The sequence below is a fragment of the Argopecten irradians genome, chromosome 7, assembly GCF_041381155.1.
Source record: "Argopecten irradians isolate NY chromosome 7, Ai_NY, whole genome shotgun sequence".
NCBI classification, from domain to species: Eukaryota; Metazoa; Mollusca; class Bivalvia; order Pectinida; family Pectinidae; genus Argopecten; species Argopecten irradians.
This window is the reverse complement of record NC_091140.1, coordinates 23,735,089-23,762,594: the sequence shown is the minus strand read 5'-3', so window position 1 is coordinate 23,762,594 and position 27,506 is coordinate 23,735,089. Positions and strand designations below refer to the sequence as shown.

The following is a 27,506-nucleotide window of genomic DNA, read 5'->3' as shown; positions in this document are numbered from 1 at the left end:
TTACTACAAGGATCTTGTTAGAGATGTAATTGTTGACAGCCACAGTGATTACTAATGGGATCTTGTCTAATATGTTATTGTAAACAGCCACAGTGATTACTAATGGGATCCTGTCTGAGATGCAATTGTTGACAGCAAGTGATTATAACTCGGATCCTGTCTGAGATGTAATTGTGAACAGCCACTGATTACTACTGGGATCCTGTCGGAGATGTACTTGTGTACAGTTGCAGTGATTACTACTGGTATCTTGTCTGAGATGTAAATGTGAACAGCCACAGTGATTATAACTGGGACCTTGTCTGAGATGTAATTGTGGACAGCCACAGTGATTACTACTGGTATCTTGTCTGAGATGTAATTATGAACAGCCTGTGAATATAATTGGGATCCTGTCTGAGATGTAATTGTTGACAGCAAGTGATTATAACTGAGATCCTGTCTGAGATGTAATTGTGGACAGCTGCAGTGATTACTACTGGGACCTTGTCTAAGATGTAATTGTGAACAGTCACAGTGATTACAACTGAGATCCTGTCTGAGATGTAATTGTTGACAGCCACAGTGATTATAATAGGGATCCTGTCTGAGATGTAATTGTTGACAGCAAGAGATTATAACTGGGATCCTGTCTGAGATGTAATTGTTGACAGCAAGAAATTATAACTGGGATCCTGTCTGAGATGTAATTGTTGACAGCAAGAGATTATAACTGGGATCCTGTCTGAGATGTAATTGTTGACAGCAAGAGATTATAACTGGGATCCTGTCTGAGATGTAATTGTGAACAGCCACAGTGATTATAACTGGGATCTTGTCTGAGATGCAAGGCTTTAATGAATATCAATATTATTTTTGGTTCTTTGAGATATTGTTGTCAAAGTATTACAAGCACAACTCCTAGGCAAATATAACAGAACAAAAGCATTTTGCAAAGAATAATTTAATAGTCCTCATGGCTACTGATCAAAATACCAATTTCATTTGTCTGATGACTGTCATCATAATTCAGTAGTAATTAACATAAGAAATAATCCCAGTATTCCAACCCATCAAAAGTATTAAAAGAAATCTTTATATACCCAGAAATTACTCTTGTTTAAAACACAAGAAAATCATAATTATCCAAATCTGGCAAAGCATTTTGATCACAGTTGCACAAGGTAATAATATCTAGGATAACCACTTGAAGCATGGTGATTAGTTGTTAGCTCAACCTTATGATCAATCCTAAGTTCTTCTAATCTGCATTGTTTTTATCTGTCTCACAACAAATCTTCTGTGAACAACAATGGGTCAAAGTCATAAAAACTGTGAATATCCCACAGGATGTCGGCGATTCATAGCTTGGACTCGGAATCCGAGTCCATATTCCAACCCAGACTGGTGTGGGCTGATTGTAAATGGGGCGGCCCACACCAGCGTCTCACAACGGTGATGCACCAATGGTCTTATGTCAGATACAAACTGCTTCACATTACCCAGAATCCCAGTGTATAGTAGCACTTCTTCAATACAAGAACTCTATGAAGCAGATTGAATCCAAGGGAGGCAAGTCTGATGTTTAAAACCAGAACAACCTCAATCTTCAAGGAAGAAGTAGTTTCCTGTCCTTTTCTGCTCAGAGTCCTGAAAAAGCAAAAAACAATCTTAATCTATTTCCTGTTATTTATCATCTCTTATCACTCACAAAAACTAACAGTGATTTTTAACAAAAAATAATGGAAATTCTAACTAATTTTCTTACCTGACTTTTTAATAGTTTCAAACAGTATGTTTTTATCTCTTATTAATAGTTTATTTGAACTTGACCTACCTTGACTGAGTTTCGTTTGTTGATCCTTGGTCGGAAGTTGTTGGGATCTCTTCTGAAGGTAATCTCCAAGGACATAAGGAATTTGTTCATTCCATTCAATAATGACTGCGGGCTATAAATAGAAAGTTCAACATATATAGATCATATGATAACCTAAATTTTTTTTATCAATACCAATAAAAATATTATTTTCAAACAAAAGAATAAGTATTACATAATTAGAAGATAGCCCTTTTTTCTATGATAATGCACTAAATTACATGATCAATTAAATTTTTGTTATTTAAAGTAAGCATGAAAAAAAATTTGCTAGTGCTTAATTTTGCGATATGCAACAGCTAACATTTTATGTTGGTGTTAATTTCATGATATTTATGATTTTCAGCTTTTGGTTATATTTATAGGTTACGTATTCACCAAATTTCATATACAGAAAGAGGGCCTTCATGGATTAGCAAATATTCCTCCCTTACGTAAATGTCTGTATTTACAGTACATATAAATTTCAAACTAGTGTATAGATGTGAGGAAAACCTACGCGTTAGCTCTGGTATTGATGCCTGGATTGCCATCAAACACTATCACACGATCAGCAAGGTAGGTGGCCATGATGAAATCGTGCTCCACCACAAAGGCAGTCTTCTTGGCATGCAGAATAAACCTGTAAGGGATAGAGAAACACTGAGAGTAAATCATTAACACCTTACACAGCTCCTGTCATCAATTCACTTGATAGTGACATTGGGCCTCAAGTGAAAAACAGATCAACATTTCAGTATGAAATAGATAAAGAATTTACGCTATTGGCTTAATTCTTGTTTGCATACAAAGCCTTTTCTGAACATGTTCACAACTTCAACTGAAGTAAAATTCTACATTAAAGCAATTTCTAATTCACATTATTTACATTGCCCTAGCTACCTTTTAATAACTTTAGCGGCATGTAAACGCTGCTCAGAATCCAGGTAGGCAGACGGTTCATCAATTAGGTACACATCTGCAGGTTTGCCCAGACACAAACACAAGGCGACACGCTGTAACTCTCCTCCAGACAAGTTCTGTACCTGTTATCATGGTCAAATATCACAGGTAAATATTAACCATTGTTATCAAAGTCAGATATCACAGGTAAACATCAGTATTGTTACCATGGTCAAAAGTATTGTTACCATGGTCAAATATCACAGGTAAATATCAACATTGTTACCATGGTCAAATATCACAGGTAAAAATCAACATTATTACCATGGCCAAAATATCACAGGTAAATATCAACATTGTTATCAAAGTCAGATATCACAGGTAGATATCAGTATTGTTACATGGTCAGTATTGTTACTATAGTCAAATATCACAGGTAAATATCAACATTGTTACCATGGTCAAATATCACAGGTAAATATCAACATTATTAACATGGCCAAATATCACATCGTTTTAGGATCTTGAAATCCCCATATTACTACACGTTTTGGTTCTACTGTTCTGACCTATCCGTATTAATCTAGTAAATCTACGTGCTGAAACAAAATTTACACACAGATAAAAATGGTGCTAACACAAATTCTACATACTAAACATACAGCACAAAATTTACACACAGATTAAAATAGTGCTAACACAAATTCTACATACTAAACATACTAAGAACTGGATAAAAGTCAAAACATTAATGGTATGCCTTGTTCAATCATTTGAGCTAACAAAGCATATGTATGAATTTTATTTGTGATAAATTGTAATTGCTATAATGTATAGCACTTTTGTATTCACAGAGTCTTTCTATAAGGGACATAATCGAAGAGGTAAAATATCACAGTTACCGATTCCAATAATTCAAGAAAATATAAGATACTATCATCTTTAGGTATGTTAACCATTTTTAAAAATATTTCGGTAATGATTAACATTCGCAGACTGCAGTGAAATAGTATAGTAAATTACCTGTGAACTTTTAACCTATTTTCAGTATTATTCTAAACAGATGTACTTCATCAGATATTTACCTCTTGGTCCATAATGGCTTCAATAAGAAGAGGCTTCATCACATCAGTGACAAACTGTGGATGGATGTAAGCATCGCGTATACGATCGTGTAGCAGCTGTCTCACCGAGCCTTGAGACTTGGGGCTGATCTTCTGTGGCTTGTAGCTCACATTTAGTACTGGGCACTTCTCTACAACGACAGCACAAACACGCGTGAAAAACAGAAGTTGAAAACAAATCTCAGATATGGAATGACTTGTTATTTTCTTGTATGCCACATTCCGTTATACTTTCAAATTTGAACATCTTAAGGCTCTCTTGTTATTGTCAAACTTACACATCTGACAATATCTTTTTACCTTAAGTTCAATATTTAAACAAAATTAATGTTTAAATAATATATAATTAACCTAAAATACCACTCTCAAGTTATGCAATTATTATTGGTGAAAATCTCAAAAGAATACACCCTGTTCAGCATAATGTAGTTACTTTAGTCACCATCATGTACATGCTAGAGGCATCAGTATTACTTCAGCTGTCTATATGAAAGAATAGGAGTTGTCTTTCTTATTCTAAAACTATCATGTTAAACTTAAAATAAGTGACACTGGAAGACTTAGCAATACAGCTGAAATTAAATATTGGAGGAAACCATCGATGGAACAGATTATTTCTGAGACTAAAGATTCCAAGGAAGTGAATTTAGCCAACTGCTTAAACAACGGATCCTACATGTAATATCTGACAAATACCAGGCTTCTCAATCTCCTACTAGGGGTTATATGTAAGTATGAAGAATTGAGATACAGTGTTCTTCCCTAAGGATCACAAAATGTTGTAAAACCCTCAGAGAGGGGTTTTACAACATTTTTTGACCCCCAGGTAGAATATTCCTATCCTTCATATCCACATGCAGTTTTCGTGTATGGAGAATTGATTTGCAAAAAAATTTCAAAATTACAGAAAATCATAGCAGTGAAATTGCAATAAAACGCTGAGGTATTAGAAAAAAATACCCTTTCATATGTGAATATGAAGAATTGAGATAGTCTTCCCTAAGGATCACAAAATGTTGTAAAACCCTCAGAGAGCCTTGGGTTTTACAACATTTTTTGACCCCCAGGTAGAATATTCCTAACTTTCATATCCAAATATGAAAGAGTCTTTTAGTATTGTTGGTTTTTGGACATTAAAACTACGAATGATACCTTCTGTATCTGGTTCCAGTTTACCAGCCATCATTCTGATAAAGGTCGTCTTTCCTGTGCCGTTCTCTCCCAACATCACAATGATTTCAGAGTCTGTAAACTGACCCTCGACAACATTCATCTGGAAATTACCTGTCAGACAAAATACCACAAATAGGTCACCTGAGTAAAGAATATCTAAATTTAGAAAAGTTAGAGAACCAAGAGAAACAAGAGGCCCAAAGGGCCTGTATAGCTCACCTGGTTTGTAATGCCTAGGAATGTTCTAAATACAGGTTCATTGTTTCTTTTCTGAAGGAATTTGATTGTTTGTTTGTTTGATTAATTAACGTCCTTTTAACAGCTATGGTCATGTAAGGACGGCCTCCCATGTATGAAATGTGTTGTGTGTATGTTGTGCGAGGTGCGTGTTTTACTGAAGGAATTTGAATATTTACCTCTAATTCCCCTATTGGGCCCCACTCTTTCTGCTCCAGGGGGTCAAAGCCAAAATATATACGAATTTTGTTAATAACAAGGATGTTTCTGGGCTAAATTTGGTTAAAATCCAAGCAGAACTATATGACTATTAGCGATTTATAGGATTTACCGCTATTTCCCCTATTGTGCCTCCCCCCCTCCTGCCCCCGGGGGGTCAGAGCCAAAATTTATACAAGTTCTGTTCCCCTTCCCACAAGGATGTTTGTGGTCAAATTTGGTTTCAATCCATGCAGAACTCTAGGACAAGTAGCGATTTATAGGATTAACCTCTATTTCCCCTATTGGGCCCAGCCCCTCCTGCCCCGGGGGGTGTCAGAGCCAAAATTTATAAAAGTTCTGTTCCCCTTCCCCCAAGGATGTTTCTGGCCAAATTTGGTTACAATCCATGCAGAACTCTAGGACAAGTAGCGATTTATAGGATTTACCTCTATTTCCCCTATTAGGCCCCGCCCCAAGGGGGTTAGAGCCAAAATTTATACAAGTTCTGTTCCCCTTCCCCCCAAGGATATTTCTGGCCAAAGGAGTAGATATGATAGGACCAGTATTTGGCCTTAATTTTTCAGGCCGAACAAAATTAACTCTGATCCCCATCAATTTCATATCAATAAATACTCTCATACTTGCCATTCACCAAAACATAATTTTTTATAACCATGTACACGATGTGTCCCACTTATGACGTCATCAAATTGATGATTTTCCTCTTCTCGCCAAATTTTGCTAGAAATTCATCATCTTTAGGTTAGAAAAGGCTTGAAATGGATTTGGCCGCCACCTTTGAGCAACTTTACATTTTGCATGGATATGCGTAAATACACGATACACAACGTGTGAAAATCTCTTTCTGCTCCACGAAGGCGGCCACATGCATTTTTAGAGAAAACCACTCAAAAGTATGATTTTTCAAGGATTTTTGTGAAAAATGGCGGGAAACTACATGTTGATGACGTCATAGTGAACATAATTGGCACATGCGGGATATTTTCAAGATGTAATGTGTTAGCAAATGTATTCAGCTGTTATATGGCAAAATATATTGTTCTTTACTGGAGAACTAATTTTGAGGCCATATTCGAGTCTTAACGTACCTTCTCCTTTGGTTACAATCCATGCAGAACTCTAGGACACATAGAGATTTATTGGATTTACCTTTATTTCCTCTGCTGGGCCCTGCCCCACCTGCCTTTGGGGGGTCAGAGCCAAAATTTATGCAAGTTCTGTTCCCCTTCCCCCAAGGATATTTCTGGCCAAATTTGGTTACAATCCATGCAAAACTCTAGGATGAGTAGCGATTTATAGGATTAACCTCTATTTTCCCTATTGGGCCCTGCCCCTCCTACCCATGGGGGGTCAGAGCCAAAATTTATACAAGTTCTGTTCCCAAAGGATGTTTCTGGCCAAATTTGGTTACAATCCATGCACAACTCTATAACTAGTAGCGATTTGAAGGAAATGTTGACAAATGGATTGACGGACGCCGGACAGACGCGCCATGACATAAGCTCACCGGCCCTTCGGGCCAGGTGAGCTAAAAAACCATCAAACAGCAGTCAGTATCCTGCAAATGTCCTGTCCACATTGGTTTCAAACTCGCAGTTCAGAGGTGAAGGGATTGTGGTAATATGTCATCTAGGGTATCCTAATTGCTCGTCCACCATGGCATCTTAACTAGTATTTTCTCTTTTTTTTTTTTTAAATTTACTTACGATATTTTTCATAGATTTTTATACAGTACAAATGTATATTTGTATATCAAATACGTACCAAGCTTTTTTGACATAGTGGGATACTCATAGCGACACATCCTCTTGATCTCTTCTTCCATTGCAGTTTCTGCCACTTTGAATGTAAGAGATGTTTCTCGGAATCGTAGGTTTTCCGTTGGAACGAATCCATCAAGAAATATGTTTATACCTGTTTAAGGCAAAAATATGAAATACACTTTCACCAAACTGAATCTTTGAATAAGAATTGACAGTACAATGTAATTTGTTCAATAACTTTTTATTTAACCGTTATAATCTGTGCCCTTTCATCCATATACGTGTAGTTTGGGATTCATTTCTCTTCAGGGAACTGTTTAATGAAACAACAATAAAATGCTAGGTTTTTGTAACGGCTAATATCGCAATGAAGAATCAGGGAAATGGATATACACAAAACTCTTCTGCTATGTTTCAGTGCTCTCAGGTTGCAGGGGACTATATTGACAATACTATTTATTTTGACCAACCTTCTCGTACACTGAAGGGCATAGTAACAACACCATAGGCCCCTGGTACACCATACAGGCAGCAGATAAAGTCAGACAGGTAGTCAAGGACAGACAAGTCGTGCTCCACAACAATGATGTATTTTGAAGGTTCAATGAGGTCTCGGATCGCTATAGCAGCCTTTAACCTCTGTTTTACATCCAGGTAACTGGACGGTTCATCAAACATGAATCTGTAATAAAAGAAGAATTAGTAATCAACAGGCAGTGAATGTCACTATATTACCCTGACACTACAAGCAAACGTTTAGATATTTTTGGAGCAAATACAAGGACTATCCATATTACCATACACTTGTATTCTTAGCTGTAAGCATGAGTGTTATTTCGCACTATTTATTTATTACATAGCTCAATTGAGAGAGCGCTATTTATCTATAATGTCTTGGTTATGAGGGCACTATTTACTCCAATCCCCACACACAATAGCTTGTCCGCCATCTTGACCAAAGCGCAACTTTATAATGATGTTTGGTGACGTCACAATACATTCTAGTTAAATTTTCGTGTCACTTCAAAAGGGCCAACTTGCCAGGCACTATTGCAAATAGTACCCATGTGTACAGCCAATCAGAATCCAGTACTCTGTCACATGATGTACTAATGCCTCATAGTCTTGTCGAGGGATGGAATAGTGTTCAAGATTCCTTGAACTTCAGTCTTGAGGGAAACAATTGATTGGATTGGTCCAAACACAATGGGAAAAAAAAAGAAGAGTTTTGACCGTTGACAGATATGGCAAGAACCAACAGAAGTCCATAAAATTTGAAGCCTTCCACCATTGCTCAGTCCTATAGACATGTGATACTTACATGTCGGCTTCCTGTATACACACTATAGCACAGGCAAATCTTTGTAATTCTCCTCCAGACAGGGCCTCTACATTTCGGTCCCGTACATGAAGCAGATCTGTAGAAATACAAGGTAAGTCACTCTGTTATAAAAGCTTGTCATCTTGAAATCTATAAACTATGGGGTCCCCATTTTATCTGTCAACAGATGCAGAATAAAAAATTTGGGCATCAACCTTACAGTTACAGCAACCGTATGAAAATGCACTACAAAACAAACTTTCAACTAGGCTTCAGCTTTGTAATAGAATATCTCCCTACATTTTATGGGAGACAGAATAGGGTGAATAAAGTAAATTTTAATATAGAACCTCAGAAATTGGATGTTTTTTTCTTCATCACAGTGAATCTGTACGTGAACAGCATTTCCTTGTTTATCCTTGGCTTTAAATATATTGGAGGATTTTACTTATAACAGGCAAATTGCAATTTTTAATATACATTGTATGGACGGTACTAATGGGGCCATGTTGTCCACATATCTGTGGTGTATGCTACCACCACTTTCTATTACTGAGCTACACTACAACTAGATACCTCTGAATAACTAAAGCTTGAGCTTATAGAGAGGAAATGATCTTTCTTAATTCTAAATATTGAGTCTATTGTGTCTTTTTGTTGATCACATTAATGAACCAGCCTCCTTAACAGAACATCTTTCAGTTCAGTTTTACTGAAGAGTCCAATCCCTTTAAATCACAATCAAACTTTATCTATATTTTCCACAAGTCTATATATATCTAAATTGAGATGACCTCAGTTTTTAAGATAGACTTCAGTTATAGAGGAATTTCACACCATGGTAAAGTCTGAATGTGAACAGCATATTCCTTTTGTTCATCACAAGTCTTTACAAAGTTTGACAGAACAAGCAAGGTTTCTTACAAAATTCATTTATCGTAATCAATTAAGCATAGATGTTATAGATTTCATAGGGGTAATGGAAACAAAAATTGTGGCTCTACCCCCCCCCATCCCAACCTTTTTTAAACAATCTTTAAAAAAATGTTTCTCTTAAATCCACAATCAGAAGATATATATACATGTCATATGTTTGTGAACAAAGTTTTCTTGACCTATCCTCCACAAGTCTATTTTGAGACAGCATCAGTTTTTAAGATAGACTTCAGTTATAGAGGAATTTCACACCATGGTAAAGTCTGAATGTGAACAGCATATTCCTTTTGTTCATCACAAGTCTTTACAAAGTTTGACAGAACAAGCAAGGTTTCTTACAAAATCTCCTGTTTGTAAATAACCAATTTAAATACCTGATTACTGAATATCTGTTAAGTGTTTAAATACACCATTATAATGCTAATTTACAACAACTTCACAGCTACAAAAACATTCCCAACAAGAAAGCCTAGCTTGTAGGATGGGCAGTCTTTATATCCAGAACTAATCTTTTCACATTTCTCATGAATTCACAAACTGTAAGGCACCCCTGTTTGACATTGTAAATTTCTTATCCTCAGCATGAAAATCTTGATCTACACTCCATTTTCAAGGTCTTTCAGAAAAGAAATTTAAATTATTTGTTTATTTAATGTTGATAGAAAATAAAACTTCAGATAATGAGGAATTTCACACCATTGTTATGTCTGAATGTGAACAGCATATTCCTTTTATTCATCACAAGTTCTTTAAACACTAGCTAAACACCATTGCAGTTGTTATACCAGACCTAATATGTAATTCCATTAAGATATCCATGCATTGTCTGATATAAGTGAGACAAGAGTTGTATCCACACAAAACACATCATCACTAGCTAGTAGATAGTCATTAGGAATATAAATGATTAAAATAAAGTACAAGAGTTATTCTATATGGACCCTCTAAAATTGGGTCCGTGGCGTCACAGATTTTTTCTGCACCTATTTGATATTCATGATTTTAAGAAGTACACAATAAGATTTTTAAAAGAGCCTTAGTTAACATATAGAATAACTCTTGTACTTTATTTTAATCAAGTACAAGATTAAAATAAAGTACAAGAGTTATTCTATATGTTAATTACAAAGGCTCTTTTAAAACTCTTATTGTGTACTTCTTAAAATCTTGAATATCAAACAGTTGCAGAAAAAAATCTGTGATGCCACAGACCAAATTGTATACCAAGATATTATATAGTCTGTTCGACATAATACTATCACATCCTTTTGGAATCATCACAGGATCAAAAAGTGACATGGGATATAAAAGACAATAACCCTATATGCCCACCTCCTCCATTTCATGGCGAGCTACAAGAAGTTTTCATCCTCAATGTATCTAATATCTTCACTTGTGAGACATATGTTTGCATTAATTGAAGAAAGACTTCAGTTATAGAGGAATTTCACACCATTGTTATGTCTGAATGTGAACAGCATATTCCTTTTATTCATCACAAGTCTTTCAAAATTTAATACTAGCTTAGTCAAAACAAAACAGCATTAATTATCAGAAACAGAGGTAATTAAACAAAGATAATGCATGTCTCTCTATTGATTGTTTTCCTTTTTTCTTTTTAAATTGATGTATTTTTCAGTAAAAAAGAATTGTAGGGTGGATATTTATATCCAAAACCTTTTAAAGATGCTCCACCGCTGACAAATGTTTTTTTTTCACTATCAAAAACAGGAGCAGACGATTAAGTATTTTTCTTCAGTTACAAAAGTTACTTACTTTACACCATGCATGCATATGTCTCTCTATTGATTTGTTTTCCTTTTTCTTTTTAAATTGATGTATTTTTCAGTATAAAAGAATTGTAGGAAGGACATTTATATCCAGAACCTTTTAAAGATGCTCCAGGAAACATAAGATGGGTCACGTTATGAAAATTAACATTTTATTTATTTTGATTAAATTGTTCAGAAGGTGATGATAAATGTAGTATTAACGGTAAGTTAATAACTTTTGCGACTCTACAAAATTATCAATCTCGTTTTACATTCCCATTTTAAAAATTAAAAGTCATGTCGGAAAGGTAGTGGGCCTTTAAGTGTGTTAGGCGCTTATTGAAAAGAACACAGTAGTATAACTTTGCTTCTTACCTAACTGAGTACAAACTTCCTCCTGATTTTTCTTGTCATTCTTCTTGTCCAGTAGGAATTGTACAGATCCCTACGGAAAAATAAAGTGAACACACAATTACAAGGTTATATCATGTAAAGAGGCAGAGGAATCATTTTAAGGCAGTTTTCCCATGCAGTAGCTGGTGGCTACTTAACTGAACAATGGAAGGTCTTAAAACTATAAAAAGTATAGGAGTTTCATTTTCGGGAAAAGTGTTTCATCATATCAAAACATCTGATCCACATTTAATCATGAACTCCATAGCTCTAGACCAAAAGAGATGTGTTTAAAACATTACAACATGAGTTTTGTTTCTGAAAAACATGACATGTGTTGCTCTACTTAGATTTTCAAGAAACTTGCGCAGAAATTAAAAAAGTACAGCAGAAATTCTAAAATCTAATTTTTTTCTATAATAAGTGGCCTTGTTTATTGTGAACCCAAACAGAATTATTGTGTATATGTACAGTAGTATATAGGGATTGGATTTCGTTTTTATGTTAACCATGCTTGTATGGAGCAATTCCTCTAAGAATATATTCAATATAACGCGCCCCATAGAATATATTCTTAGAGGAATTGCTCCATACAAGCATGGTTAACATAAAAACGAAATCCAATCCCTATATTTACACTCGCACAAATTTTTATTTATATTTTATTTATATTTTATGCAATAAAATCGTCATTTGAAAGTGACGTAATTATTCAATAAAAGTCGGTCAAAAGTGGGAGAAGCTTACTCAATTGAACAGCGAATGATGACTCTTCACGTAAGATAGAATTATTCATCCGCGACGAAAAAAAGTTCAATATTTTAGTGTAAAATAAACATGACAAACAAAGTAAATTTCAGAGATAATTTTATTTAAACATATCAGAACTTTAAATAGGTATTCAATTTTGCGAAAAGTTAATATATAGCATAATAACAAAGAATTTGTTCTCGGCCACATGTGTGAACTCGGTGACCGTTATTGTGCATCGAGGCGAGGCTGAGGCACGCTTACACACTGGAGTTTTCCGAAGCTGTCAAAACACTGATGTTCAAGTAGCTAAATTTGTTTGAGATTGTCGTCTGACTTGACGATATTACATCCTTCAGAGCCATGTGATTATATAATCTACGCTTATATCCATCGCCATCTATAGATGGAACAACTTCACTTGTGTTCGATGGATACAATGTATTTGTGGTGACGTGTGACTGTCATCAAGTAGATTACTAGCGGTGCATGTTTTATAATACACATGATTAAATTCTCAAAGAACAAGGACAAGAGAATATGTTTATAACTGACATAGCTCTGTCAGAGGGTCTCACGCCCATCAACCCCAAAGACTCGATCGTAGGACACAGACACAGAGGTAATGTTTACATTTGACATCCATCATTTTTAACAAAAATGAAAGCGCTGCACGTCGCTCCGGTCGGGATATTTTTTTCCGTTTCTTTACACAATTGTTAATCTTAAAAAAATTTGTATCATATATAAAAATAAAACATATATGTATTGTTTACATTTTCCCCAAATTCTATGAAAAACAGCACTATACACGTAATGTTACGTCAAAATGTAAACAAAGCCATGTGTTTCTTTTAAAAAAAAGTAGCCCCTTTACGTTGCATAGAATATTTTCATACGCTAGTTCAAAGTTCAATGTTACCATGCAGTTATGGTAAACAAAATTGGCTAGTACTTACGTATAGTGATCAAGCCTAGCAAGTGTAAATATACCTGTATGGATATTTATTATTAAAGATTGATATACAGCTGACACGAATGATTGGTATTGCACTAAGGTCTAGAGTTGTGATTAAGGTAAAAATTTAAATTGTCTAAAAAGAAATGGAAATCATCAAAATAAAGGAATATAAATTGTATGAAGTTTCATTTTCGGGAAAAGTGTTTCATCATATCAAAACATCTGATCCATATTTAATCCTGAACTCCATATATAGCTCAAGGGCAAATGAAATGTCTTTTAAACACCAAAACAAGTCTACTTGATGTCATAGTGATACTATAGTTACAGCCGTGCTACCCCAACTGAGAACGATGCGTGTATATAAATCCCTACCGCTCTACCGCTGACTTGTATTGATGTATTGAATGAGTGTACTGTTGCCGTGTTATTTATAGACTCAAGTACTGTCGCCAAATCCACAGGTAAATAGGTACTGGATGCTACGCTCGGGCCTCTCATCCAGCTTAACGAAACTGAATGGCTAGTTAGCTTAACCAATCTATATATCATCAACAATGCGTCTGTATCTACTTAAAAACAAAACAAATATTCTTCAAATTGCATCAATATTTACTTGACTAGTATTTCTTTATTTTATATATCTTAACAAATCTTCATATTTCTAGTAAAATTGCATATGAAACTCCTTATAGATCTAGTAATGCTCATTATGTAGGGAACCGCCATACCATGTCCCGGCTGCAGGCCGTGTGCAAAAAGTCAAAACACACGTGGGATTTATAAGATGAGTCCTAAACTGTCCTATATTTAGGATTTTCAATAAGTGGTTTGTAATATTATTACAGCAAAACTGACAAGCTACAAGGTTAGTGGCATTTTAACCGTACTGTAATATATAATTAGCCATCAGCTTGGATCTGGTGCCGTACAGGTAGTGAGTTTACTCACAATGTGATTATTGCAAGCCAACGTAAATGCTATCGGATTGCTCTTTAAAGTTTGTTAATGATCTCAAACACACTTATAACTTATTGTGGCAATTTTAAAGTAACTAAATTATAATATTTTCAAATAGTTCTGATAACTATTCATGTGTAATATCTCCAGACATTGACATGTGTACGGATCGAGTACGGCGGACTGCCAATGTTTTTGACATGTTCTGCAAGATATATTTCACTGTTTCAGTTACGGTGGCCAATAAAAGAAAACAAACACATTGCAATTATATTATGTTATTTCTTCTAAATACAACACTTTTTGTGCAAGTTGTCAAGTATTTATTGTGAATGTTTTGCAATGAAATTACCACCTTTATAACACTGAATTTGTGGTTCCCCGGACATCGTTTTCCCCAAAATTGCAAAATATACCGATACTAGTAGATAGTAGATTTTTTCAGCATTTGAAGCCATAAGAAAAAATACATGTGCAAAGTACACTGGTGTGTAAGAAACACAGGATTTTACTGTATTTGTAACATTTACGATTGTGTTTGGTAAAGCTGATGTAGCCAGAGCGCCCGCGATTTACCTGTGCATTGGCGACAGTACTCGAGTCTATAAATAACTAGCTTCACTCATTCAATACATCGATACAAGTCAGCGGCAGAGCGGTAGGGGTTTATATACACGCATCGTTCTCAGTTGGGGTAGCACGGCTGTAATAATATTAGAATCATCGATGATTATGATAAAATGATATACATAAACACCTTAAAAACAGTTGATTCTGATATTAGATGTATGTCGTATATAAAATGCCCTACAAGTTTTAAGTTGCGATTAAAATGCCCTTTTTTTTGCCCTGCGCCCTGCCCTCTACAAATCCTGGCTGAAACACGGACTGTAGTATAAAACTGTTTGAATATTTATTAAAGATTGGTATTGCACTGCATTGCACTAAATTCTTGAGTTTTAATCAGGCCTCAAAGTTGAGAGAAATTTACTCGCATATGCGAGTAAATATTCCCAAAGGCGAGTTAAAATTAACAATGTATCGCCAAACGGCGAGTAAAAAATTCCTTAATATTTCCGGATTTATTTTATGTGTTCGGTTCTTTTAATAGTTACACATATCTAATCTGTGTAAGAAAAGCGCTTAAAAGCATAATCACTGCCTGCTGTAAAGCGTCTTGATGACCCTACCTCATGTATCAGTAGCAATATGGCGGCAAAAAGGCCGGGGCAAATCCCCCTGACTTGTTTTGGCTTTAAAAAGTCAAAACAAACAGAGAACAATGGCAGTTTTGACTCTGGATTCATGTGAAAAAAGGGACTGAAGCCAATACATCAACAGGAAGCAAACGCTTCGACATGGCTGAACGAATGTTGTGGCCAAGACATGACGAAGGTACGATGTTCTGAAAGATGTGTAAACAGGTTATTAATTGATCAATGGCCGGCAAAACAGACTTTGTGTCCAACTACTGATTGTTACGAAAGAGACAGACGCTTGTGTGACACAGAAAGACAGTAAGACATTCATGATATTGTTATCGCTTCAAGTTCAAACGAAAGTACAGTCGGACACAACTTTCAAACAACGCAAACAATGTGTTGCAAAAACATTGCAAGATATGCACATAAAGTTCGTCAATGCATACATGTATAGAATCGCCAAGCCACAACTAAATTCCAAGCCGCTGGTAGACATATGCAACGAAAAACGGACTCTTGGAAGCTTGTACATTACTGCCTGAGATATTAGGCCCAATTTATTCAATTTTAAATAAAATATAATAACCCTAATCGGCGCGATATGAATTAGTAACTGAATAAATTTGAGATATATTGATAATTACTATACATTTATATATAAATTACTTATATTACCGTATATAAAATTTAAACAGATTGAAAAATGGTTTAAAACAAAAAGGAAGCTGAAGTACAGAGGCTGTTTAGTGGGACATTGCAGTTGTTGAATAAAAAGAGTTTTGACCAACACAAAATTATGTTTTTCATGTTTTTAATACTTGTACATGTGTATCTGCTTGCTCAATAGTGTAAGGTGTCTCAATAAAGCTCTTAACACATCAAATCAATATATGAATCTTATAAATTTCTCTTGACAACATTTGGCGAGTAAAATTTAGAGGTCACTCGCCAATTGGCTAGTCATTCCCAAGTGCTACTTTGAGGCCTGTTTGGGTAAGAAGGTAAGATGGTAAGAATTTAAATTCTATAATAACTAAGAAGTGAAAATGGTCAAAGTAAAGGAAAATTAATATGAAGTTTCTTTTTCGGGAAAAGTCATATCAAAACATCTGATCCATATATTTAATCATGAACCACATAGAGTCAAATGAGATGTGTATATTTACTGAAAAACAATAATACCATCACTTGTGTTGTAAACTGATTTTAAATGCAGAATTGACGAAAGTGTGACAGAAATTCGTAAACTAAGTGGCCTTCGTTAATTGTGGGTTCGATAGAGAATATATTGTATAACTGTAGGATTATTTATTAGACTGATACAACAGATGATACTAATTATTGACATTGGACTTAATTCTTTGATCAAACAAACAATTGTCATGGAGTTTCATTTTCGGGAAAAGTATTTCATCATTGACATCTGTACCCGTTAATAATCATAAACTCCACAAAAACTAATGCAATCAAAATCAATAAAAGATTAGCAAATATACAACTAGAAATGTCCGACATAAATGACCTTGTCTCCAAACATTATCGTTGAAGCAGAACTGGCAGAGGCAGACCTGGGTAACACACCTATATTTCAAGGAAGTCAACTGTAGTATTTCCAATTACAAAATGTGTAGTATTAAACCCTAAATGATCAATCATGATTGATAGTTACTGGACTCATTACGTTAATGTCGGACAAACTATGACGCTTTAAAACTGTGCTGTCAAAATCACCAGTGTTGGTAACAGGTATTAGTGTTTTTATTACCTTAACAGCTTTTGGGATCTGATCAACATACTGAGGTTTGGTCACAGCCTTCAAATCGTCCTCTAAAATCTTAGTGAAGTAGTTCTGGAGTTCAGATCCTCTGAAGTAAGTGAGAATCTCTGTCCAGTCTGGTGGGTCCTGTTAGCAAAGGGAGGTCATTCCGATTAGGTACATTTTTTACAAAAATTAAAATATCAAATTGCTCTTTTCTATTTTTTTCTTCTTCAAATAAAGTAAACATTAATGCTACTTTAAATACCTGTTATATTGAAAGAAATCTAACAATAAAATCAATAGTTTGATTGTATACTATGAACAATCGTTACTGGTATGTTAACATCAACATAAATAACTTTATGAAATTACCCTTTTAAGCAGCTGTTACAATGAAATTCCTGATTATCAATGGAGTCATACATAAATGTGTAATAAAATTACTAGAACAGTTAAGTGTAACTTGCGTTGAATTTTCCAAGGTTAGGTTTCTGTTTTCCTGCTAGAATTTTTAATGCCGTTGACTTGCCAATACCATTAGTTCCTACCAACCCCAGCACTTCTCCAGGCCTTGGTATGGGCAGTCTGAAAACAAACATAACATTTCTTTTAACCAAGTTGAAATTTAAGTATTAAACTAATAAAAATATAAATCAAACCGAAAGTTAAGACCTACATGGGTTGAAATATATATCGAGGTAAGCTTGTAAATGGTGGACATGAGCGAGTCTTCTTACGGTATATTATCTGTTCATTGGTAGAGCAGCAAAATGTTTGAAGTTTTTAAATATCTTTGAACATTGTGTAATTAAATGGAAACTATTTTGTAAAATCATGAATATATTGTAAAACTTAAAAAATAAATAAAGGCAATGAAGATTCTTATCAACGGCACTTAGTCATTTCAAATAACCCCCCTTGACCTTCCTATTTGACTGAATTTCAATGGTAGTGTTGAATTTAACACTTTGAGTGGAATGAAATCCATATCTTTACCTGTGCAGTTTGAAAGAATTTGCACTGTATCTGTGAGTGGTGTCTTTCTCCAAATTGCTGGGAAGATTAATGATAGAAATGGCTTCAAAAGGGCATTTCTGTAAAAATAAAGATAGTGAATTCAAAATCTAGTTACTTAGGAGTGAAGAAATAAAGATGATGCGCAACATTAATCAGCTGGAATCAAAATGCTACCGATAAAATTGTACAGTAGATTACCAATAAAGGTTTGAGTATGTCATTGACAGTAAGTGCATCAGGTCATTCTTGGGAAAATGTTTATTTTCATTTCTTTGACAATGTCTAAATAATTTCGGTAAATATAGCAATAAGGAAATAAAAACTTAAAATAAAAATTTTAATAGTCTTTTTGAAATGCAAGTTTAACACTCTCAGTTTATAACATTAAATATCACAGTTATAAGGATTCATACATAAAAGAAAAATCTTTCAAAAAAAATATGCGAAAAAAATATTTCAAAAATTTCGAGAAGGCAGGATTTTGAAAAATCGCAAATAGAAAAAAACCTGTTTTCTATTTTTAGCAAAATATTATGCAATGTAAGGAAACAAGTGAAAATGTTTACCTTTGCACAGATACCACAACCTATGCACAATTCTTCTGATATAAATGCAAGCTTATCAGCTGGAGATACTTCTATACACAGCTTTCCTGTAAATAAATTTGTAATTTATTAATGTAACTTGTTGCGCTGCTTTCTTAAATGTAGCTTAATGAATATGAGGTTAGGAAAAACAATACAAAAATTTAAGTTATAAGACTGAAATAAATTTGAATATTCCTTTTCAAACAGTAAAGATAACATCTTTTCTTTAACTTGATAATGGACAATATTGAATCACATTTCTAATTATTTAGAAATGAAAAAAAGCATTAAAGTTATATGTGCCTTATTTTCCATAGTCATGAATCAAGATGAGATTTTAATATGTTATTCATCAACAAAAATTACCAACTTTTTGAAAATTACAGTACTTTCAATGCATATGACATGTTTTAATTTTACATGTACAAATAAGAGCTGAAAATGATTTTTGGCAGTACTGCCATAAATCACATATTTACATCAATAGTGAAGTGAAATGAGTACATACGGTGAGACCATGAAGCCAAATTGTAGTCTACAATTTCATTACACATTTTTTCAATGGTTTTAGTAATTGTAAAGTGACCTCTGCAGGTATGTTTTCAGTTAAACATATTTAAGGCATAAAATCAACAATTTTTCAGTACAAAATTTCTGTGTTATAACTAACGTTTATAAGTCATCTGAAGCCATTTGAATGATTTTTACAGCTTTATTCATCAAACCTTATGGTTTTTAATAAATTAATGATGAAAAAACAGCATGTCAAAATTATCGCCCAGTTACGGCACATATAACTTTAATGATTGGGAAAAAAAACCAAAAAAACATAGCTATAAAAACTTGCTATGACTTTCTTAGGGATTCATCATCATCCAAAACTCGCTTGTGGAAAACTTAACAAAAGGCCCAAGAGGCCTTGACCGTCACCTGAGTGCTGATACAGAAAGAGCATTGCAAAGTTGGTTCAAATCTGTAAAAAGTATTAACAAATTAGAATAAACTTTAAAGTTGAACCTTCGTATTAGAATTTTTATCTTTTGTTTTTAATTTTGATAGTTAATTTATTATATGTTATCAAACCTTATGCTTTAAATTCCAATTTGCTTTGCCAATGTTGCACAAAAAAACAAACAAACTAGAAGTCAGTCATTGTCAGTGATTTTATAAATTTCACTTTTTAATCTATGAAGATTATTTGGTTCTATCAAACCTGTGAGTTCAGAAGATTTTTGAAATTTTAGCTATTTTGACCCCACCCCTCTGGTCCCTGGGGGTCAGCCAGAACCAATATATATCAGTTGTTAAAATGCTATTCATAATTCTAACCCAGTTTGACTCATTTCCTATGAAAACTAAGCAAATAAAGTTCATAAATGTGTTTTTCCTATACAAACTGTAGTAAATTTGATATGAAATTCACACATTTTGTAAAGGGCCTAAAGACCTTTCAATCTATGACGAGTATTTGGTTCCATCAAATCTGTGAATTCAGAAGAAGATTTTTGAAGTTTTAGCCTATTTGACCCCTTTTGGCCCTACTCCCATATAGCTATAAGGCCTCTGGGGGTCGGCCAGGACCAATATGGAATTGACGATAAAATGCTACCTCAGGCTAATAATTATAACTAAGTTTGACAAATTTCTTATGAAAAATAAGCAAATAACGTTCATAAATGTGTTTTTCCAATATATATAAACTACAGTAAACTTGACCCCCTCCGGCATCGATCCCCAGAGGGGGGGGGGGGGGGAACATGAGACCCAAAGGTCATATATATATAATTCACAATTCTTGTAAAGGACCTTAAGATTTTTCCATCCATGAAGAGTATTATTATTTGATTCTAGCAGTTCGAAAATTTCAGAATAAGATTTTTGAAGTTTTAGCCCATTTGACCCCTTTTGGCCCCTCCCCTAAGGTCCCTGGGGTTCAGTCATGGACAATTTGTTAATAGGATTCAATGGCCATTTCATAGGGATAATTCTGATAATATTTGACTAATTTTCTATCATAAAATAAACCCCCTCTTCAGGGGGAAACCTGAGACCAAAGGGTCATATAATTCACAATTTTTGTAGAGGGCCTTAAAGGCCGGGCACGGGGTATAAAAGGGAGACAACTTGAGAAAATGGCTGGAAATACAAAATTTTGGCAGCTCTCACTTCAGAGAAAGATTTTCTTTTATTTCATGTTTTTCATTAACACCTTTATATTAAATTCTGTCATGGCAATTCATATTTTAGTAAGGAATCTGAATATGTAAATGGTTTTCTTATCAAAATTATCTTTTAGTAGTTATTTCAATTTATAGAATTATTTGGCAAGATAAGGGTCCTGTCAATCAAAGTTTGAATTTGCCGTTGATCTCACCGGAAGTTTATAGCGGATGTTTACAGACACACTGTTGCTATGGTCTAGGCTACGCATGCTGAGTAACAAGTTACCCTACCTTATCTCAGTTTTGGCGCTAATATCCAGAATCTCACACAGGTTTTATCCAATTACCAGAGTAAATACCATAGTTATGTACTATCCATAATCCAGTAATGTTAATGATACAAATCAAATACAACACAGAGCTTCTAGTCAATGGTTCATATTTCACCCAAAGGCCGGTATGATTTCACACTATAACACATTGATGACCAACCACTTTTTGTTTCTACATGAGAGGTGATTCTCATCAAAGAATAAATTCATGTGGTTAAGGAGTATCCAAAACCATCAACATTTAGCCATTCCTTTGTATTATCAGCTTTTACATGTCCTTTCTGTGCTATGTCGTTTCCCGCCATATCTGTCTTTATTCTTCAACAATCCCTACTCACAAGTTCATCTTTGCCTTGTTAAATCACAAATCATATTACTTCCTTGGTGTTTCCATTGTTCACTCTTATTTCTAAATCCTTATATATTTTGTCTCCTGTTTGTGTTCAAGCATCAAAAGTTGCACAAACTCTGGGAATTTCCATCACCATCAGACGATGCCCTAGTTTTGTTATCTATAACCCCTTACTCAGTGTCTCGAGGGAGACTGATGGTCAGTCTTTAGCATTGACCGGATGGAAAATAAAGGGCATCAAATTTCAGTTTCATGTTACAGAGGAATGTTGTGAAGGGAGTGTAATCTATTAAATACATTTCATCCATTTCAGCTTTGGATTACATATTCAAAATTGTTCATCATTGCACATTCCTTATAAAGGTTGAATTTGGTATTATATTGTTATAAAGAAAATGCATATATAACTCTTCAGTTGTTTTCTAAAGTAGGTTTGATTGTATGCAGCCTGATTATAAAAACATTTATTATAATTCCATAACTAACAAAAGGAAATTTATTTAATGATGTACGATTTTAAATTTGCTTTATTAAATAAAAGGCTACAAAAATACTTCTTAAATAGAACTTTAAACACTATCATACCAAACAAATATCTTATACCACTTATAAAACAATTTTATTCTATGCTAGCAGTAATCTTCCCTCACTGACCATGTGGTTTAGGTACCAGAGGCTGGTCTCTATGCACTATAAGTATAGTCCCGCCTTCTTCCTTATCGGCTTAATTGCCAACCACCCGGTTTTTTAAGTAGGTCGTGCCCGGCCTTTAAGACCTTTCCATCTATGGAGAGTATTTGATTCTACCACATCTGTGAGTAGAGAAGAAGATTTTTGAAATTTTAGTCAATTTTACCCCCTTTGGCCCCTCCCACAGTTCCCTCGGGGTTGAGGACCATATAATTCACAATTTTGGTTGGCCTTATGCCTTAGAAGTTTTTTGCAAAATTTCATTGAAACTGCTTCACCAGTTTTTGAGAAGAAGTCAAAATGTAAATTGTTTACGAACACACAACAGACATAAGGTGATTAGAATAGGTGACTTGAGACTGTCTCAGGTGACCTAAAAATATGAAAATATTCTTTTCAGCTAGAAATGTCTGCAAGACATAAATATGAATGGTCAATAGGGTTGGATTACTTGGATACTGTTAAGAACGAAACGGTTTGATACCATAACGATATCAATGAAACGATACCAGTATTTTAAAGATACCAATACTGATACTTTGAAGAAATATACTAATTGTCTAATTACACACTGATTTCATTTGATTTAACATTTCTAATGCACAGGTTGTTGTGCAGATGTTTTTATTATAAAACATAATTCAATACACATGTATATATCATGTTATTACAGTGTCTGTTGCCTTCATGTTGAATTTCCTTAGAAAAACATGTTCTTGGTTTTTTTTTTAACAAATACCAATCAATAAGAGTATAGTTACTTTATAAAACGGCTGGGTATGTACCGATATTTCTATTTTTTAAAATGAGTAATGATACTAGAGCTGAAACGAATAGCAGATTTTGATATTCAAATATTCGTTTGATGTATTCGAATGGCAGTCGGCAGCTTTAAGCACTACTCCGATGCCCATGACTAGTAATTTTACGGCTGGACTAGTACCAATTGTAATGAGCTAGTCCGATTGGACTAGTGGTTCGATCCCACTGGATTAAAATCAGTAAATACTATATTCACAAATATTGAGGTCAACTGCATTTTTCAACACATTTTGGGTGCATTTTTATAATGTTTATGATTATCTCAGTCCTTATGCATCATTTTGTGAGAATTTGCACTTGTAAGTTTGGTCAAAAATTGTAAACTGATCATAACAGATTGCTGCCAGGGTTCTCGTTAAAAGCCGGTTGCCGGCAAAAACAGCCATGTATTTCCTTGTTTACAACCGGCTATTTTTGTCAGAAATAAGTATTGGCCCCATGGGGGCTTGTGGCCCTCAACCACCTATTATAAATTTTCAACCATCTATTCAAAAACTTAGCGAGAACCCTGGCTGCAGCAAAACACTGTATATATAATTTGGACTAGTGATTAAATAGTCGGACAAGTAACATTTTTGATTTTTTACTTGTCAAAATGACTAAAAGCAAAAAAATTAACATCACAGACTGCTCAAATGGTATCAAATATTTGGACCTTCCTGTCAAAGATCATTGAAACTCGAAAACTCTTTCCATACTCATTCAAATTTTGAGATTTATCTGATTTCAATCTTTGCTAAATCAGCGGTAAAACGGAAGTAAAACTTACGATTTTCACATGTAAATCACGATGTAAAAATGCGTCATTAGTGTTTCCCACAGGAAAAAAAAGGGCATGATGCTGGGTTTTGAAAAGGGCACCTTGACCGCGATAAATAACCATCAGAGGGGCACAAAGGTTATATCGAAAACTTCCAATACAAGGGGAAATCTTTAAAACTGTCTTGTTGTTTATTTAATTCTGGTTCAACTTAATATCATTTAAATGCTTTAAACTCTTTGTGTTGCTAAGTAATATCAGGACATCTATTTAATTAATTTGAGTGAAAAAAATGATTTTGAAAATTGTAATCTGCAGATCATATGATCATGACTATAATTGATTCTCAATAAAGATCTAAATTTCATTTATAAAGATTAAAAGAATGGGAAAATTCAAAATGTATTCCTTTATTTCAATCCAATTACCTTTATTTTAATATATATCTTTATTTAAATATTAAAAATACTGTATTGATTTGAATAAGATAACATGTTTCATAATAATGGACAATTGATTAAAATAATGTTCTAAATTTACAAGCACTAAATTAAGAAAATACAGATAAGTGTTAGAGTAGTATGCAAAATATTTCAATTTAATCTGATAGAGAAAAAAGTTGATTTCTTTTTAATTTGATTTATTTTAATTACTTTGCTATTAATAATTTTATTATTATTAAGATATTTTTTCTAAAAATAAATTCACACCGAAATTCTAAAAAAAAAAAAATACCGTTTTCATTTTTAAAAACGTGAATATTAGTAAAATCCTGAAATTCAATACCTCCGGATCTACTATTACAATACACCCAAAATGGCGGCCATTACGATTGCAAATCTTGTGACATCCATCCGATATAGATAGGCCTATTTAACATTAAAAACGTGAGTAAATCATTTACAGTTGTAAGCAGTATTTGTTTTTGAAGTAATGCTCACTAGCTGTAGTCATAAAACTTATTGAAAGGCCAGCTGATTGTTTTCTAGGCTGCCGATCGGCTGCTTGACTTCAGCTTACGTAATACACAGACCTGAAAGTGACACCACAAGCCAAGGTGGAAATAGCCCAAGGCTGCTAATTAGGGCCACTGGGGTGTTGGTCAGGGAGTGGTCACACTTCTTTTGTTTACTTAATTATCAAGCCACTACCTGGTATTTTGGTAGTTTAGTAGAAGTGTACTGGGGACAAACAGGGCACGGCGTTATGTCATAGGGGCATGGCGTCAGGTAAAAAGGGCACGGCGCGGCGCCATGCTAATCAGGGCTGTGGGAAACACTAGTCATGAAGGATACTGGAAGGGAGGTAATTATTTATTGAATATTCAAATACTATTTTACTATTTGAATATTCGGTAAATAGGTATTAAATCACAAATATTTGAATAATCGTTACAGCTCTAAACGAAACTGTATCAGTATTGAGTACCGGTATCCAACCATAAGCCTAATGGCAAAACCTCTGTATGAAATTAATACAGGACATATGAAACAGGGCTCGCGCTGTCAGTCGCCATAGGCGCCAATGGCGAATTTGAAATGCATTTGGCGAATTAAAAACAGACTTGGCGAAAGAAGAATTTTTCATGAACCCTAAGTTTTCCTCCCACTACAGACGTTTCCATAAGGTGAAATTCGCCAATTCTAGCCATACACCAGACAATAGGGCACTGGCTTGATAATTAGGTAAACAAAAGAGGTGTGAACACTCCCTGACCACCACCCAGATCCTAATTAGCTGCCTGGGGCTGTTTCCACCTGGGCTTGGTAGTGTCACACGTGTGTATTACAGCTGAAGTTGATCAGCCGATTGGCCAACATTAGAAAATATTTACCTGGCCTTTCAATACATTTTGTGATTACAGCTAGTGAGCATTACATCAAAAACAAACAGAGCTTACAACTGTAAATGATTTACTCACGTTTTTAATGTTTAATAGGCCTAACTGTCCCCCAAGTCACAAAATTTGCAATCGTAATGGCCGCCATTTTGGATTATTGTAATAGTCGGCCCGGATCGATACAACTTCAGGAATTCATTAAAATTCATGTTTTAAAAAAATAGGAAGGGATTTTTTACCATAATTTTTGTGTACATTTTTGAAAATAAAAATACATTATGAAAAAATATCAATGGTAAATATAAATACATTTTAATCAATTAAATTTCAAAGAAATTTTCAACTGATACTGTAACAGGTTTGACACAGTTTTTTGTTTTAAATTTAGTACTTCTGTTGTGATGAAAATTAAGTAAATATTTCCATTCAATTAAGTCCAGTATTTTTTTTTATATGTATATTTCAATAAAAGATATATAAAATATAAAGGTATTAGGATTTAAATACATGTTTAATTGGCATTGTTTCCCCTTCTTTTAATCAATATAAAAGATATAAAAAATTGTCCACATGAAGAATACCCAGGTAGATGGACATGCGACCCGCAAATTTCAATTGGCGAATCCAATTTTTGACCCAGAGCTAGCCCTGTGAAAGACATGGAGAAATCTACACCTGTAAATTTATTTGCAAAATCATATTTACCCACCCATTCTTACAACTGGGCAGGCTTTTTTGCATTCTTGTCTGCATTTTTTTGGTTTGCATTTATCAGTACTGACAATAGCAATACGAGTCAGCTTGTCAGAGCCGGAACTTCCTCTCGACATGGTGCTTGTTGAATGTCTGCAAGAAAAATAAAATTTATGTGGTATCTATTCATTATGTTGTTTTGAAGAATAGTCGAGTTACAATAAGATTTTTATAAAGATTTACCACAGGATTTGTTCTATAAATAATGGATATAGCATAAAAGAAAACCTAAATATAATAACTGGTGGTGTAGTTACTACAATATAGTTAAACTAAAAATTAATGGTTAGATTAAAATATGACCTATATCAAGAAGATCATCCTTGGGGCTTTGGTGAACTTTCTTACATCATAGTATTACAATCTTTGAGGAAATTGTCAGGTCAGTCTGATTTTAAACGCCATATGTTTAAACGTCGAGGAGAAGCATATGTTGTCTCTTTGTGTAGCCCATAAAAAGTCACAGAGATAAAAACTAAACAATATGGAAAGTTAAATCGAAAATAATGTAAAAATCTATGATTGATATGTTTGAGAAGAAAATAAATTACTATGTATGAGGATAGGACCAACATGTTATGGCCTCAACTAAGTGAACTCGGTCATTGACAGTCGATTATTTCATTTCTCTTTGACCAGTTTTTTGACTCGGCAATTATTAACATTTATTGAAAATACATTGCTAGACAGGAAATCAATGAATTACAAATACACACAACCTACCAGATCTTAAATGAAAAATCACAGATCCGTCCGATTACGATGGTCTGCGTAATTTATTTTCCCACCGTCGTGGCTGCTTCGGTGGGAAAAATGGCCGCCTCCAGAGGAAGCATGCTGTTGGCGTAATAACCACTTCCGTGTGACAGGGAAGCTTAACT

General features: G+C 34.3%; 1 protein-coding gene across 1 annotated transcript; it reads right to left on the bottom strand.

Moving 5' to 3' along the window:
• Positions 1–927: 927 nt before the first annotated feature.
• On the bottom strand, positions 928–27,506 carry LOC138327909 (ATP-binding cassette sub-family E member 1-like). Its single transcript, XM_069274363.1, has 16 exons — positions 27,349–27,506; positions 26,582–26,718; positions 18,894–18,979; positions 18,307–18,404; positions 17,778–17,895; positions 17,317–17,454; positions 11,661–11,730; positions 8,578–8,674; positions 7,727–7,938; positions 7,258–7,407; positions 5,014–5,145; positions 3,823–3,992; positions 2,738–2,880; positions 2,355–2,477; positions 1,817–1,928; positions 928–1,629 (listed from the first exon to the last, which is right to left on the bottom strand). Exons 2-16 carry the CDS (start codon positions 26,700–26,702, stop codon positions 1,582–1,584), a joined length of 1,818 nt encoding a protein of 605 aa, XP_069130464.1. The 5' UTR covers positions 26,703–26,718; positions 27,349–27,506; the 3' UTR covers positions 928–1,581.